The 17,238-nt window shown below is 44.8% G+C and overlaps 1 protein-coding gene across 1 annotated transcript in view; it reads left to right on the top strand.

Annotated features, from left to right (window-relative positions):
- LOC141140366 (plasminogen-like) overlaps positions 1 to 17,238 on the top strand; it is a 198,208-nt gene that overhangs the window by 34,128 nt on the left and 146,842 nt on the right. The window contains exons 8-9 of the mRNA XM_073627454.1: positions 1,275 to 1,437; positions 7,362 to 7,483. Coding sequence (XP_073483555.1) covers positions 1,275 to 1,437; positions 7,362 to 7,483 — 285 coding nt within the window. The remainder of the gene's footprint in view (positions 1 to 1,274; positions 1,438 to 7,361; positions 7,484 to 17,238) is intronic.

Below are 17,238 nucleotides of genomic sequence, written 5' to 3'. Positions count from 1 at the left end.
TGTGTTTACATTCTCTTCTACAGTACACTTTTTTTCCAAGAGATCTGTTAAAGAAGCCCAGAACCCAATTGTTTCAGCTCCTGGGTTTAGTGCTGGCCAACAGCTATTAGCCAGCGGGACCTGCTGGAGCCACTGAGTCTGGGTGCCATTTTAAAACGACACTTGAAGTAATAGCCGCTGTGCTTGTTCCATTTTAAAATGCTACCCAGGATGCACGTGGTTAAAGCATATCTAAACCCAAAAGCAAAAATGTATTATTATGCAGCTCACAAAACCTTAGATCTGATAGCTGCATAAATCTTCTTTATTCAGAGTTAGAGCTTTTCTTCCACCACAGAAAAATACCTGTTGATCCTAGCCATTAATTTTGAGTTCTTATAACTTCTAGCAGACTGAACTGAAAACATGAGCAAGGCTAGCAGCAGACCCAGCTATCTTCTGTGAGCAACCCCCGCCCCCCCCCCCCACCCCCCACACCTAAGTAATGGAGAAGAGAAGGTGTTTGTGGTGCAAATGGGGAGAAAAGCCCAGGGCAACAATACTGCTCCTTCATAGATTTAATACAGTGACCATTGTGACCCTAGGACCGGAAATGTGTTGTACCGTGTACACACGGGCGGACTTTTGACGGACTTTTGACGGACTTTTGACGGACTTTTGACAGACTTCTGACGGACTTTCAAACGAACGGACTTGTCTACACACGATCACACCAAAGTCCGACGGATTTGTACGTGATGATGTATGACCGGACTAAAATAAGGAAGTTGATAGCCAGTAGCTAATAGCTGCCCTAGCGTCGGTTTTCATCCGTCGGACTAGCATACAGACGAGCGGATTTTTCGACCGGACTCGAGTCCATTGGAAAGATTTGAAACATGTTCCAAATCTAAAGTTCATCTGATTTTGGACCGAAAAAGTCCGCTGCAAGTCCGATGAACCCCACACACGGTCAGATTGTCCGATGGATTCGTTCCATCGGACTAGTCTGGTTGAAAAGTCTGCACGTGTGTACACAGCATTAGTTGCAGGATTACTAGGTGAAATGCCAAAAAAACTAATGCAGCAATCACATGTAATATAATATTTTTTTTTTGGGGGGGGGTTAGCTATCCTTCATTGTTTAATGACAGATACGTTGCATGCATTTTTAATTTTTTTTTTGCTTAGAATCCAAAAAGTGTTAACTCTTTAGCCATTGCATATATTCACACTGGTTTTAAGAGAAAATACTACAGTATAGTATTTTTCAAGTTTATTTCTCCATTTTGAAGCCTCTAATCCCCCACCGTCACCACCGGGATTGCAGTGTTTGTCTGGGAAAGGAGAGTCTTATCGAGGAAGTATCGCTGTAACAGCATCAGGAAAGATTTGTCAGGCTTGGAGTGCTCAGAAACCCCACAACCATTCCAGAACCCCAGAGAACTACCCCTGCAAGTAAGATACTGTGTTTGTTTACATATCTAGTATATGTCAGTTGGCAAATAATTTATAGTCAATCAGACCTCCATATGACTGTATTGGTTTCCTTTTATAGGTTTTCTTTCTTCTATTTTCATCTGGTGATCTAGCCAGTAAATCTGCTTTTCAACAAAAAAGCTATATTGCTCAGTTACAAGGATGAGACAGACCATTTTATCCTGGTAGGGGTGCTTAAAATGATCAGCTTTTATTTATTTTTCTAAAACCTTTATCTGAAAAGGATCAACTGTTTGCTCTAACTGCTTATTAAGTATTGGCTGGAGTTTAGCTTTGATTTGTTACTGTATTTAAATTTGCTAGTACCTCTAACACTATTCTGCCCCCAGACTGACAATGCTGATGTCCAAATAAGCCCCCTGTGCTTACTCATCCAGAGTGGTGTCTGTCTAATAGAGGCAGTGTGTTACTGGCTAGATCACCAGGGGAAAACAGAGGGCAAAAAAAGTTAAAAAAGAAAATAATGCAGCCACCACATTTGCATACCTTCCAACATTTTCAGGTGGGAATGAGGGACGCCTATCACCAAAAGTATTCAGACATAGGACACACCCCTTGCCATGCCCCCTTAAAGGAGAATTGTACAAAAAAACAAGATTGGTTAAACCCACAAGTGCTTTTTTTACCACTACTATTCCTTTATATTGGCTTTTGGAATTTACAAATGCAGCAATTTAGAAATCAGATGAAAGGTTTAGCGCTGGAAAACACTTTTTGATAGATAAAAAGTGCATTTTGTATACAGCTATATAGATCAGACCAAAATGAGGGACAAATGAGGAGGAATGAGGGACAGAGGGACACTGTCCCAAATCAGGGACAGTCCCTCGAAATCAGGGACAGTTGGGAGCTATGCATTTGATTGGTAAGCTACAATATATTACATATTTGGTTTTGGGTTTAATGCTGTATTAAGCCTGGCTTCACACAATTGTGTTGTGACAACACAAGGCACTCTGTGAGGTGCATTGTAGTGGCATTGATTTAGAATTCATACATTTAGAACGTCACCCCAACACATAAGTACAGTAGGTACTGTACACACATCAGCATTGCAGCACACCACAACACACATGCAATGTTCAATGAAAGGTGCAGTGCTAGTTTTCCTTCCATTACCATTTTCTTAGCAGCTTACCTAAAATAAATGCAATGCTTCAATGCAGCTCAAGTTAATGTACAAAATATTGCGCATCAATGTGCGTGAGCTAACCCACTGCAGTGGAAAAAATTGTGAAAAGGCCCTCTGTGTTGTGTCAGTAAATAAAAGGTTGCTTAAAGTGGATGTAAACCCTCACTTATACCAAGTGAATTGAACAGCCTTACATGATACACAGAGATGAGACGAATCTCCATACATAAGTTTTACATGTATATCTGCTGTCTTCAGCTTTATATATTCTTTAGAAAGTGCACATAGTGTTAGAGATTTTCTCTTTCTGTTCAGCACTGGGAGTGGATTCTTGGTATACAGCCAAGAAAGCTGATTGGAGGAAAGGCACACACCCCCCACTCCACATAGGCTGAGACTTGCAGAGCTGTGCTGTGACAAAGCAAGCTCTCTCTGTTAATCTATTTATAGCAACCTCCCTCACATAAAATTCAGGCTGGTTTTATCACAGTTGACAAAGAACTTTTCAGAAGTTATCATGCTGATAACAGAAGAACGGAGCAGGAGAAAGCCGCAGGGCTTTGAAGAGAGATAGGAAAACACTGCAGATATATGTGCCCAGCTCAAATTTCACGAATCTGGTTTACATCCACTTTAAAAAGTTCTGTAGTATTTTTGTATTCATGTTTCTGCCACAACTCCTTAATAGAATCTGATTCCCTGTAAACCTGAAGAACAATCAGGGCCGGATTAGCCACAAGGCCACCGAGGCCAGGCCTCGGGGCGGCAGTGGTGTAGGGGCGGCGCCGCTCCTGCAGCGACTTCGCGGCCACCCCCCCTTTCGTGCTGCCCATTAAAGTCTATTATGGGCACCAGTGCCCATAGAAAAAATGGCCGCGAGCCGACCACGCAACTGCGCATGCGCCGTTCCGAAGCCGGCCGGGCTCGGGAAAGCTTGTAAGCGCTCGGCCGGGCGGCGCATGCGCAGTAGCGTGATTGCGCCGCTCGGCGCCATTTTAAAAAAAATTGAGATTAGCTAGTAGTGTCAGCGGTGCGGCGGCGTGGGAGAAAGATGACATCTCTCATTGCCCGCACCACTGTTCCGCCCTCCTCCTGATGGCAGGCAGCATGGCAACATTGGCAAGTGGCATCCCCATCTGGTGGCAAGTGACATCCCCATCTGGTGGCAAGTGACATCTCCATCTGGTGGCAGGCAGCGTGGCAAGTGACATCCCCATCTGGTGGCAAGTGACATCCCCATCTGGTGGCAAGTGACATCCCCATCTGGTGGCAGGCAGCGTGGCAAGTGACATCTCCATCTGGTGGCAGGCAGCATGGCAAGTGACATCCCCATCTGGTGGCAAGTGACATCCCCATCTGGTGGCAGGCAGCATGGCAAGTGACATCCCCATCTGGTGGCAGGCAGCGTGGCAAGTGACATCCCCATCTGGTGGCAGGCATGGTGGCAAGTGACATCCCCATCTGGTGGCAGGCATGGTGGCAAGTGACATCCCCATCTGGTGGCAGGCATAGTGGCAAGTGACATCCCCATCTGGTGGCAGGCAGCGTGGCAAGTGACAACCCCATCTGGTGGCAGGCAGTGTGGCAAGTGACATCCCCATCTGGTGGCAGGCAGCGTGGCAAGTGACATCTCCATCTGGTGGCAGGCAGTGTGGCAAGTGACATCCCCATCTGGTGGCAGGCAGCGTGGCAAGTGACATCTCCATCTGGTGGCAGGCAGCGTGGCAAGTGACATCCCCATCTGGTGGCAAGTGACATCCCCATCTGGTGGCAGGCAGCGTGGCAAGTGACATCCCCATCTGGTGGCAGGCAGCGTGGCAAGTGACATCCCCATCTGGTGGCAGGCAGCGTGGCAAGTGACATCCCCATCTGGTGGCAGGCAGCGTGGCAAGTGACATCCCCATCTGGTGGCAGGCATGGTGGCAAGTGACATCCCCATCTGGTGGCAGGCAGCGTGGCAAGTGACAACCCCATCTGGTGGCAGGCAGCGTGGCAAGTGACATCTCCATCTGGTGGCAGGCAGTGTGGCAAGTGACATCTCCATCTGGTGGCAGGCAGTGTGGCAAGTGACATCTCCATCTGGTGGCAGGCAGTGTGGCAAGTGACATCTCCATCTGGTGGCAGGCAGTGTGGCAAGTGACATCCCCATCTGGTGGCAGGCATGGTGGCAAGTGACATCCCCATCTGGTGGCAGGCATAGTGGCAAGTGACATCCCCATCTGGTGGCAGGCATAGTGGCAAGTGACAAGAGATGGTGGCAAGTGACACGCTCAGGGCTCCCAATGATTCTGCATTATGGTGAGTTGAACAATTTCAGTTTATATTACAATGTAATGATAGAAGTAATGTGTTTCAATCATCCTGACACCATAACAACCATGGTGCCGGGGATGATTGAAGCACTAACACCAGCCATTGCCTTGAAAAATTGCCTGCGAAAAATCCTTACCCCTTGCGCGCTTACCCTGAAGTATTTTTAGTCTGTACAATTAAAGCCAGTTATTTTCAGTGTTTTCGTGTATGGAGATATGTTTTTAATTGATCTATTGTAGAAGTCATCGATAAAGGACGTGGTGTGTGTGTGTGTGTGCGTGTGTGTGTGTGTGTGTGTGTGTGTGGGGCGGCATTGAAGGACCCGGCCTTGGGAGTAAATCCGGGCCTGAGAACAATGGGCCAAGTTAGGAATCAAAGTGCTTTTGCACCGTGTCTGGTCATTAAGTTAATTGCTGTTAAATTTGATAAACATTTGCTGTGGTCATTTCACAATCTATATTTGGAAAGTTTTATGTATTTCACATGACAAGGAAAGATAGATTCTAGTTTCTTAATACTATACCAGTTGAGAAAAACTTTGCCGAGTTGCAGCCTGCAGTGTCACTTTAACCGCTTGCCGACCAGTGCAAGACGATTTACGTCGACAGAATAGCACTGGTGGGCAAAAGGGCGTACAGGTACATCCCTTTTAAGAAGCGGTGCTGGGGGCACATGCGCGTGTGACTCGATGTCCGCCGGGTGCCCACGATCGTGTCACGAAGAGGTAGAATGTGGAGATGCTTTGTAAACTAGGCATTTCCCTGTTCTGTCTAGTGACAGGACAGAGATCACTGCTCTCTGCCATCGAGAGCAGTGATCGCTGTCATGTGAGCTGTAGCCCCTCCCCCCACGGTTAGAATCACTCCCTAGGACACACTTAACCCCTTCATCGCCCCCTAGTGGTTAACCCCTTTACTGCCAGTGTCATTTACACAGTAATCAATGCATTTTACAGCACTGATCACTGTATAAATAACAATGGTCCCAAAATAGTGTCAAAAATGTCTCATGTGTCCGCCATAATGTCGCAGTCCCGATAAAAGATCGCTGCCATTACTAATGAAAAAAAATAAAAATAAAAATGCCATAAAACTATCCCCTCTTTTGTAGACGCTATAACTTTTGCGCAAACCAATCAATATACGCTTATTGCGATATTTTTTATACCAAAAATATGTAGAAGAATACATATCAGCCTAAACTGAGGAAAAAAATTTTTTTTTATATATTTTTGGGGGATATTTATTATAGCAAAAAGTAAAAAATAATGCGTTTCATTCAAAATTGTCGCTCTTTTTTTGTTTATAGCGCAAAAAATAAAAACCGCAGAGGTGATCAAATACCACCAAAAGAAAGCTCTATTTGTGGGAAAAAAGGACGTCAATTTTGTTTGGGTACAACCTCGCACGACTGCGCAATTGTCAGTTAAAGCGGCGCAGTGCCAAAACTCAAAAAGTGCTCTGGTCAGGAAGGGGATAAATTCTTCCGGGGCTGAAGCGGTTAAAAGAGAAGTGTGGCTCTTTTAAAAAAAATAAATAAATCACAAATACCTAGGTGGATGCAGCATCGGTCCAACGCTGCAGCTGTCCACCGCCGGCTCTAAGACTGAGAACCGAGTGATCAAACACCACTGATCGTTCGGTTTTCAGATCTCCATGAGCAGAGAGCGGGTGACTATTAGTCACCCGCTTTCTGCTCATCCTCCCCTGCACTCACTGGAGCTCTGGGCTTTGGAGGGGGTGGGAGTGGCTGGCCCAGGCTCTCAGTGGCTTGCTAAAAGGGTGATCCAGGTGCCAGTCTAGGCATGTGGGTGGATCGTGACCATATTTTCGTGATCGTGGACCAGTTCTGTGACGTCAGCCAGCAGCGACCTTCAGCCCACTGTCTGCTGAAAACGGGTCACAGGAGTGCAAAATGAACTGCACTTCTGTGATCCACAGCAGAGGTACAGCCAAACCAGCTTTGGTTGTACTTCTCCAAATGTTCTGGAAAATCCAGTGTGTTATAGTGTCAAATAATTTTTTTAATTCAAACAATTGCAGCAATAAATAAATGCAAAATGTACAGTATAGTTTTCTAAAATTATGTACTTATAATGGAGATGATGTGGTTCATAACGTAGTTCATGATGGCAAGTGGCAGATAAACAGGTTAATGTATCAGTTATTAGGTAAGTTTGTAGTCAATGGTATTATCCAGGCAGGTGTGGCTAGTGCCAGAGCGTTAGACAGAAGCACAGTTGAGTATGTAGCCAGAAGTCATTGACTAAGGTAAATAGGCCCAAGAATCAAAACCAGAGAATGGAGAAAACTTAATAAAGTCTGTAAGAGTGGGAAGTTAATCAACATGTTAAATTGAAACCCTTCATCTGATCTGCATATGCTTTTTTGATATACTGATATGATATTTTCTAAACAATTTTTTTTTTTTTTTATAGGAATCTAGAAAGGAACTATTGCAGAAATCCTGATGGGGAGTCAATGCCCTGGTGTTATACCACAGACAAAGAAACACGATGGGAATATTGTGAAATACCCAGCTGTGATTCGCAACCTGCTGGTAAATTTATTTATTTTATTGTGCATAGTGTTTCACCTTGTTTCACAACTAGAGTTTAAAGCAGTTGTATACCACTGGATGTTTTTTTTTTCTTCCTGCAAGGTAAAGTCATAATGTGCTAGTATGCCTGTAAAAATGACCTTAAAATGAAGCTGTTCCAGCTCTGCGATATCAGCGCTGCAGCCACTTCCATCTTCACCCGTTTTGCTTCTGGGTTCACAGGATCCGGCTCTGTGACTGGCCGGAGCCCCGATGACGTCACTCCTGTGCATGCTCATGGCACAGGGCTCGGAAGGAATGGCACAGGTAGCCATTCCTTCAGAGCGCATGCGCCAGTGATGTCACTGGCTACATGTAATGTAAATATCTCCTAAGCGGTACACATTTAGGAGATATTTACACTACCTATAGGTAAGCCTTATTATAGGCTTACCTATAGGAAAATTGTCAGCTGAGGAAGTTTACTTCCTCTTTAATGGGAAGTCTTTAGGGAGATAATGTCACCTTGTCTATTTAGGTCTCTTTGTACCCCCAACCACCTTATATTTACATCTCCAGTGCTCCCTGCCACTCCTTTTACTGTGGCTGCCACCGCAAAATAGCTGGTGCTTCTGGGTATTAAAAAGTATGTGACCTTCTCCCATGATGAAGTTCTGGCTAGCGGCCAATCATCTGTCACATAACAGAGTAGGTGACCACTCCTGCTGAGCTGCAATACCACACAAAGAGGTTGGAAGATAGACTTTTCGCAGAGAATGTCGCTTTGCTCTGAATGGTTAAGGTGGCAGTGTCTCTTGTGTATCATTAACATTGGTCAACACAGAAATATATGTACCTAAAGCTGAACATCAGGCAAACAGCTAAACACTGTATGCTTATATAGGTAGCGTTTTTCCTGCCAAAGGCTAGGTATTTCTCTGCAGTCAGTCTTGTGATCTAGCACCCTTGACAGCATTAAGGTAGAGCTAAAGCCAATAACTAAAATTTCCTATATGCTTTAACATGATAATGAACTTTGAATAATCATGTTTGATGTTTTAAATCTGCAGCATTCATTGAAATAATACCTAGTGATCAAGCCATGAAGGGCCTTCTTCATGCACTGTACAAAAAATGGCAACCACCCCAACTTATAACTGGCCTTTGCAGCAAGGTGCACTTTGAAGGGCAAAGCACATCACAAACAAACAAAATATTTCCCAGCACGCTTACCAGCCGGCCTGCAAAACAACCAAATTGGCCCTGTCTAACAGTCTAACACTCCCTGTTATGGTTGACAATAGGGATGAGCCAAACACCCCCCAGTTCGGTTCGCGGCAGAACATGCGAACAGACCAAAAATTTGTGCAAACACGCGAACCCCGTTAAAGTCTATGGGACTCGAACGTGAAAAATCAAAAGTACTAATTTTAAAGGCCAATATGCAAGTTATTGTCATAAAAAAATGTGTTTGGGGGACCCAAGTCATGCCCCAGGGGACATGTATCAATGCATAAAAAAGTTTTAAAAACTGATGTTTTTTTCGGGTGCAGTGATTTTAATAGTGCTTAAAGTGAAACAATAAAAGTGTAATATTCCTTTAAATATCGTGCCTGGGGGGTGCCTATAGTATGCCTGTAAAGTGGCACATTTTTTCCCATGTTTAGGACAGTCCCTGCACAAAATTACATTTCTAAAGGACAAAAAGTCATTTAAAACTGCTTGCAGCTGTAATGTAATGTTGCCCCCCCCCAGCCCATTACCGGGCCCTTTGGGTCTGGTATGGATATTAAGGGGAACCCTACAACCAAATAAAAAAAAAAGGCTAGGGGCCCCCAGGCCCTATATACTCTGAACAGCAATATACAGGCGGTCCCTGGGTTACAAACAAGATAGGGACTGTAGGTTTGTTGTTAAGTTGAATCTGTTTGTAATTTGGAACAGGTACATTTTTTAAGTGTAGCTCCAGCCCAAAAATAAATTTTTAAGCTTTTTTGGATAATATAGGGCAGGGTTATCACCCCTGTAACATTTTTTTTTTGCTGTCTGTGCCCCTGTTCAAAAGATTTCACCTCACTTTCTGTCCCAATGACAATTGGATTTTGAAAATTTTGGGTTATTAGGGAAACATGGATTGGTGATAAAGCATCAGCGGAGACACCTTTTTCCTATATTAACTCTTACAGGAGAGAATTTCCCTTCCTGGGGTAGATTTCTTCTCACTTCCTGTTGTCTCCCTCCGTTTGTAAGTAGGAGTCGTTTGTAAGTCGGATGTTTGAGAATAAAGGACCGCCTGTATATACTATACGGCCTGCCATATACACTCTGAGGAAAATTGGGCCTTAGGTGTTGGTGGTACCAGAACACTGTAAGCCCTCACAGTTACTCTTGGTGGGCGCTGGGACGGGCCCTGCTGCGAAATATTATATCAAGAATTATAATTACATGCCCCTGTTAAACAGGGGCAGAAATATTGGGCCTTCAGCGGTGGTGGTGGTGGCACAACACTGTAAAGCCTCACAGATACTTTTGTTGAGCGCAGGAACGGGCCCTGCTGTGAAATATTAGATCAAAAATTGTAATTACAAAACAGTGCAGCCGTAGTGCAGTTGCTACTACTTTTCTGGTGGTGTACACAGTACACAATACAGTGTAGTGCGGTGTTGCAAAACAAAATATACATCATGTCCAGAAGGCCACCACGGAGGGGCAGATGCTCACAGGCCACTAAAAGAGGGCAAGTAGGCTCTGTGTCTAAAGTCAACAGTGCTGGTCATGGACATGGTGCATCCTCTGCCGGTGCCGTGGGGCACACTTGTCTTTTTTTCTGCTGCTGTTATTGAGCCAGAACATGCAGAAGAGTTGGTGGAGTGGATAACAAAGCTATCCTCATCCTCCTCATCCTCTGTCACCCAGGCTCAGAGTAGTTTTCCTTCCTATGCAGCTGCCAAAGTGGCCTATTCCACAGGCTCCTTGTCCACAATCACTCCTTTCGTAGCCAAACCAGCATGCACAAAGGAGTCCCCCGAACTATTCGACCACAGTATCGGGTACATGCTGCTGGAGGATGCGCAGCAATTTGAAGGCTCCGATGTTGGTTCCCAGGTTGAGGAAGGGAGTAATGTGAGCCTAGAGAGAGGAGGCGCCCAAGAAGAACAAGAAACTGGCAGTCATGTTCCCCCAGCTGCAACATAGTGCCAAGTTTGCTCCAGTGACGAGGAGGGAGGGAATGATGAGGTCACTGACTCTACTTGGGTGCCTAATAGAATAGAGGAGGAGGCACAACTCCAACGAGGCAGGATGTCCTCTAGGGGGCAGCTTAAGGGCAGCCATCCTACTGCATCACACCACAGAGCTCCGCAGGTGCAAGGAGCTGCTGACTCCACGCTGATTTTGAAAAGTTCCTTTGTATGGGCCTTTTTGGACACGTGTGCAGCAGATCGCACCGTTGCTGTTTGCAACCTATGTCTGAAGCAGATCAAGCGTGGCCACAACAGCAGCTGCTTGGGCACCACATGCTTGACCAGACATATGACAACCTCCCATGCAGTCTTTTTCCCATATACTATATTTGAGATTTAATATCTCTCAGATATGATTTGATTTAAATGAGAGTTCTTTGACCATGAGTGAAAGCTTTAACACAATAACAACGTTTATTGGTGTGTAGTTGAAAGTCTATCTAATACACAAGCATCTATCTATAGTCTACACCAAGGAAGAAAATATTAGGTTAAAAGAGAATTACATGAAGGAATACAGAGTATATTCATGAAAACATAAATCTGCAAACATATTTAGTTACAAGTAAAATGCAGACCTTTTCCATAATTATCCTTTGCACCAAGGTTCCATTCTGATGGTTGCTCTTCCATAAAAGTGTGTGTCTCCCTCCCATCTAGTCTGTGTATGTCATCACATGCTGATGCCTCATTGGTTGCCATAGCGTGGCTCTGATTGGTGAGCTTTCCTATTCCTGGTTAAGAACTGGCTACATCTCCAATCCCTATACTTTGCATAAGTCAGCCCCCTTTAATGCAAATCCTTGTGACTATTCTGAGCAGGAGCTTAACTTGAATTTTCCAGGGAAGTTAATTATTGATTACGGGTTGGCCTCCCTTCATTGCATATCCCAGCATGGGATCCTTTGAAGTGAGTATGTGTAAAACAATGAGGTTTGGATCCCATTGTTTGTATACACAAGCCTAGACACCGACTTGTAAACGTGAATAAAGTGATTTCGCGCAAATTTCTGTGCATAAATGTACCTTAATAATATATAAATGATAAAACGTGCAGCAGAATAAATAAAGTGTCCCAATAGAGGATCATGTGAAATAAAGTCACTCAAAAATGACAATCACTAATGACACTAAAAATAATAATAATAATAATAATATGTGGCACCTTCCGTGAATGATAAAACTATAAGTAAAAAGTGTAATCAAAAGTCCAAAAACTGGAGTAAAATGTAAATAGATCTAAATGTATTGATAAATGTTCAAGTCCTCTTTGAATGGATAAATAAGAATAGCGCGAGAGACTCACTTTAACACTAGGCACCGACTTGTCTAATCTACCAGATATTTCTGTGAAGATAATATGTTCCGCCCTACATAGATAAAAGCTAAATTAAATATATTCATTAAATATAAATAAATTAAATATAAATTAAATATAAATTAAATATATTCATAATTACAATATCTGTTGGCAACAGCACTTAAAAGACCCACATCAAAGAAAAAGGCGGACGTCTCCTTGCTCCTCATCTGGGATCTCCAACCCTACTCTAGTCCTCTCGAAAACCTGCACTGAGAGGAATGAAGGTATAGCAATAGGTGTCCCAAGTACTTGCAGTCAATCTGCTAGCAGTACACCACCATCTGATTTTAGCAGGCAAATTTCCCTACCCCAGTTGCTAAACCGTAAAAAGAAATTTGGTCCCAGCCATCAACATGCTCACAGTCTGAATGCTAGCTTGAAAGCCAGCTTGGCCAAATTGCTAGCACTGCAACTACTGCCTTTTCAGCTGGTAGACTCTGCCCCCTTTCGTGAATTTGTGGAATTTGCAGGTTCCAAAACGCCATTTCTTTTCATGGAAGGCCATTCCAGCTCTCTACCGGCATTAGGAAGGAAATGTTTTTGTCTTGTTGGACAGGGTGGTCAGCAGTAAGGTGTATATTACCGCAGACTCATGGTCTAGCAGGCATGGGCAGGGATGTAATCTTTCCTTCATGGCACACTGGGTAACACTGCTGGCAGCTGGGAAGGATGCAGGACAGGGTTCAGTATTGTTAGAGCTTGTTCCGCCACCAGGTGCTAGTGGTGATTCTGCCACAGCTCTCTCCTCCACCCCCTCCTCTTCTTCTTCCTCTATGGCCTCTTTTGCAAATTTGTTCTCTGAACCAGCGGTGCTCCGTAAGCGTTCAAGGTGCTACGCAAGCACTCAGGCAAAAAGATGCAATGCGGTGCATGAGTTACACAGTTACATAGCAGGTGAGGTTGAAAAAAGACACAAGTCCATCAAGTCCAACCTATGTGTGTGATTATACGTCAGTATTACATTGTATATATGTTGCGATCATTCAGGTGCTTATCTAATGGTTTCTTGAAACTATCGATGCCTCCCTCTGAGACCACCGCCTGTGGAAGGGAATTCCACATCCTTGCCACTCTTACAGTAAAGAACCCTCTACATAGTTTTAAGGTTAAACCACTGCTTAGGGGGCAGGAGCCACACTGGGGCAGAGATTCTGTCAGCTCTGCAGGGGCAGGCTCAGAGGTGGTTGACACCACACCAGCTTCAGCCAGGAATGGTTGTATGCGGCAATGGCACCAACCTTCTCTCCGCCCTCCGACAGGGACACTTGACCCATGTTCCATGTTTGGCACACATCCTGAATTTGGTGGTGCAGCGGTTCTTGAGCAGGTACCCAGGCTTACAAGATCTCCTGAGTCAGGCCTGTGGTCAGTTCCAATGGTCATACAATGCCAGTGCTCGCCTGGTTGACATTAAAAGGGAATGCAACCTGCCCACCAACCGCCTCATTTGTGACATGTCCACCAGGTGGAAGTCAACGTTGGCAATGCTGCAGCGGCTGTACACGCAGCAGAGGGCCATCAATGAGAACCTGTGTGAGTATGGCACCAGGACAGGGTCAGGGGAGCTTGGCTTCTTTTCGCCACGCCAGTGGCTACTGATCAAGGATGCATGCACTGTCCTGTCACCATTTGATGAGGCCACGAGGATGGTGAGCAGTGACAATGCATGCATCAGTGATACTGTCCCTCTTGTCTTCCTGTTGGAGCACACGCTTCATGGAATAATAGACAGGGCACTTGAGGCAGAACATTGTAAGTAAGAGGAGGACTTCCTTACCTCTCAAGGTCCCCTTTATCCAGATATTATTCCTGCAGGCCTGCCAAACACACAGGAAGAAGAGGAGGAGGAGGATTGTGTCAGCATGGACGTGGAGGATAACACTCAGCAGCAGTCTTCAAGGGATGGTTTTCAGTCCCCAGAAACCCAAGGAGTTGTACGTGGCTGGGAGGAGGTTGTTACGGATCATGTGATCCTTAGTGACCCAGAGGACTCAGAATCAAATGCCTCTGCAAACTTTCACAGGCTTTGCAGAATCAGGGAGGCAATGCAGTGTAAGGACCCTAGGATTCGTGGTATCAAAGAGCAGGAATCATTACTGGCTGGCAACCCTTCTTGATCCACGTTACAAAGGTAAGGTTGCAGAACTCATCCTGCCTTTGCAGAGGGAGCAGAGGATAAAACATCTTCAGGAGGCCTTGAAGAAAGGTTTGTGCAATGCATTTCCAGACCCTGTGAGGTTACAATTTCCTAGTGCTGGACAATGTGTTGCTGAGGCTTCTGTCAGGTCACCTGAGGCCAGGTGACAGATGCACACTGTTGGGGTCAGGAGTGCACCGCAAAGGTAGTGGACCCTACGGCTGACTGCTGCGGATGGGAGTCTAGGTGGTTAAGGAAGGCAGGTCCGCTGGAACACCAACACGGATCCCACAGGGGCTAGAGTGTAAGATTCCCCAGGGCGCGGAGTCTAAGAGCCAGCAGGTGTTCACCAGAGCCTCTAGTGGTGAGGATGGACTGGGCTGCAACTGGCTCCAGGTCACGACCCCCAGGATCTCCCAGCTCACGCCCACAGTAGGCTACATAAGGACAGAGATAGTAAGGGAATAAGCCAAAGGTCAGGGCGACCTAGCAGACAAGGATAAACATAGAACACGCCAAAGGTCAGGGTCACAAGCAGGCAGGAATAGTCAAGAACAAGCCAAGATCGGTAACTGGAATCAGACGTAGAAGACACAGCAAGATGCACACGGAAGCTAAATACACAAAGGTTCAGCAAGGCAGGCTCACAGTGAACAGGTTAATATAGAGTTCCCTGATAGGGGCTGGGGTGCAGCCATGCTTTGAGGAAAGATTATTTAAGTGGCCAGGTGAGAGTGGCCACATGGAGGAGAGGTAAGCTGAAAGACAAAGCTTACTGCATAGCCATGAGAGCTTCGTTCAGTCAGAGGAAGAGCAGTGGAGAAGGTGACCGGCTGACCGATACCTTTAGACAATTTTTCAGTCCTCAGTGCCAAGGTCTGATCGGTTCAAGCAACCATGGCCAGCGTCTGCATTACATGATGTAGGAATATCTAGGGGCAAGAGCAGACTTGGAGACCTTTCCAACAGAGCATCCACTGGGTTACTGCGTCTGAAGGATGGACCACTGGCCAGAACTAGCTCAATATGCAATTGGTCTACTGGCCTGTCCTGCATCCAGCATTCTTTCTGAATGCACATTCAACGCTGCTGGAGGGTTTGTAATGGAACATAGAGTGCGCCTGTCCACAGACTCCCTTGATAGGCTCACATTCATAAAAATGAATCAGTCTTGGATCAGCAGCAGCTATCAAGCACCTGATGCTGATGTAAATGATTGATTTTTCTATGGATGTGGGATCCCTTGAAGACTGCCTATGCTGAGTGACTATCCAATCCCTCCTCAATCTTGATGATGCTAGCTTCCAACAATATTTTTTGTTTAGGGCACCACCACCACTGCCTAAGGCCCAATTTTTCTGTCCCTGTTTAACAGGGGCATGTAATTACAATTTCTGATATAATATTTCACAGCAGGGCCCATTTCTGCGCCCAACAAGAGTATCTGTGAGGGGTTACCATGTTTTGGCACCACCACCAAAGGCCCAATTTTTCTGCCCCTGTCCCAGCAGCAGAAAAAAAAGGACAATCATGCCCCACGGCCACCTGCAGAAGATGCCAATGTCCAGCACTGTGGACTGTAGACACAGAGCCTGCTTGCCCTTTTTTAGTGGCCTGTGAGCGTCTGCTTGGTGGCCTTCCGGACATGATGGGGATTTTGTTTTGCAACACCACACTACACTGTATTGTGTACTGTGTACACCACCAGAAAAGTAGTAGCAACTGCACTATGGGTGCACGGTACTGTGTACACCAACAGAAGTGTAATAACAACTATGGGTGTACTGTATTGTGTACACCACCAGAAAAGTAGTAGCAACTGCACTATAGGTGCACGGTATTGTGTACACCATCAGAAGTCTAATAGCAACTATGGGTGCACTGTATGTATTGTGTACTGTGTACACCACCAGAAAAGTAGTAGCAACTGCACTATGGGTGTACGGTTCTGAGTACACCACCAGAAGTCTAATAGCAACTATGGGTGCACTGTATGTATTGTGTACTGTGTACACCACCAGAAAAGTAGTAGCAACTGCACTATGGGTGCACGTTATTGTGTACACCACCAGAAGTCTAATAGCAATAATGGGTGCACTGTATGTATTGTGTACTGTGTACACCACCAGAAAAGTAGTAGCAACTGCACTATGGGTGCACGTTATTGTGTACACCACCAGAAGTCTAATAGCAATAATGGGTGCACTGTATGTTTTGTGTACTGTGTACACCATCAGAAAAGTAGTAGCAACTGCACTAGGGGTGCACGGTACTGTGTACCGCCTGAAGTATATTAGAAACAGTACACCAGGAACGGCCTGCAGTGAGATGTAGCTAAACTGCATGCCTTGGATATATATATATATATATATATATATATACAAGGCTATCTGTATATATATATTAAATACACTGCAGCTAACTGAATCACCTGCCTGCCAGAAGTATATCAGAAACAGTACACCAGGAACGGCCTGCAGTGAGATATAGCTAAACTGTATGCAGTGGATATATATATATATATATATATATATATATAGATATATATTATATATATATCTATATATATATATATATATATATATATATATAAAATACACTGCGGCTAACTGAATCACCCACCTGCCTGAAGTATATTAGAAACAGTACACCAGGAACGGACTGCAGTCAGATCTAGCTAAACTGGATACAGTGGATATATATATATATATATATATATATATATATATATATATATATATATATATATATATGTATATATACCAGACTATCTGTGTATGTATATATATATATATATATATAAAATACACTGCAGCTAACTCAATAATCTGCCTGCCTGCTCAATCTAAATGAGACTCTCTCTCCGTCCACACCAACAACACACTACACGAGGCCAACGTGCAGGTGGCCTTATATAGTGTAGGGCGTGGACTTAGTCCCCCTGAGCCATGATTGGCAAAAGGCACCCTGCCTTTGGCCAATTATGGCTCTCTTAGCTGAGGGCGCTGTGATTGGCCAAAGCATGCAGGTCATG

The sequence above is a fragment of the Aquarana catesbeiana genome, linkage group LG04 (genome assembly GCF_042186555.1).
Source record: "Aquarana catesbeiana isolate 2022-GZ linkage group LG04, ASM4218655v1, whole genome shotgun sequence".
NCBI classification, from domain to species: domain Eukaryota; kingdom Metazoa; phylum Chordata; class Amphibia; order Anura; family Ranidae; genus Aquarana; species Aquarana catesbeiana.
Note: the sequence above shows the minus strand (reverse complement) of the source record. Positions and strands in the feature narration are given on the sequence as shown.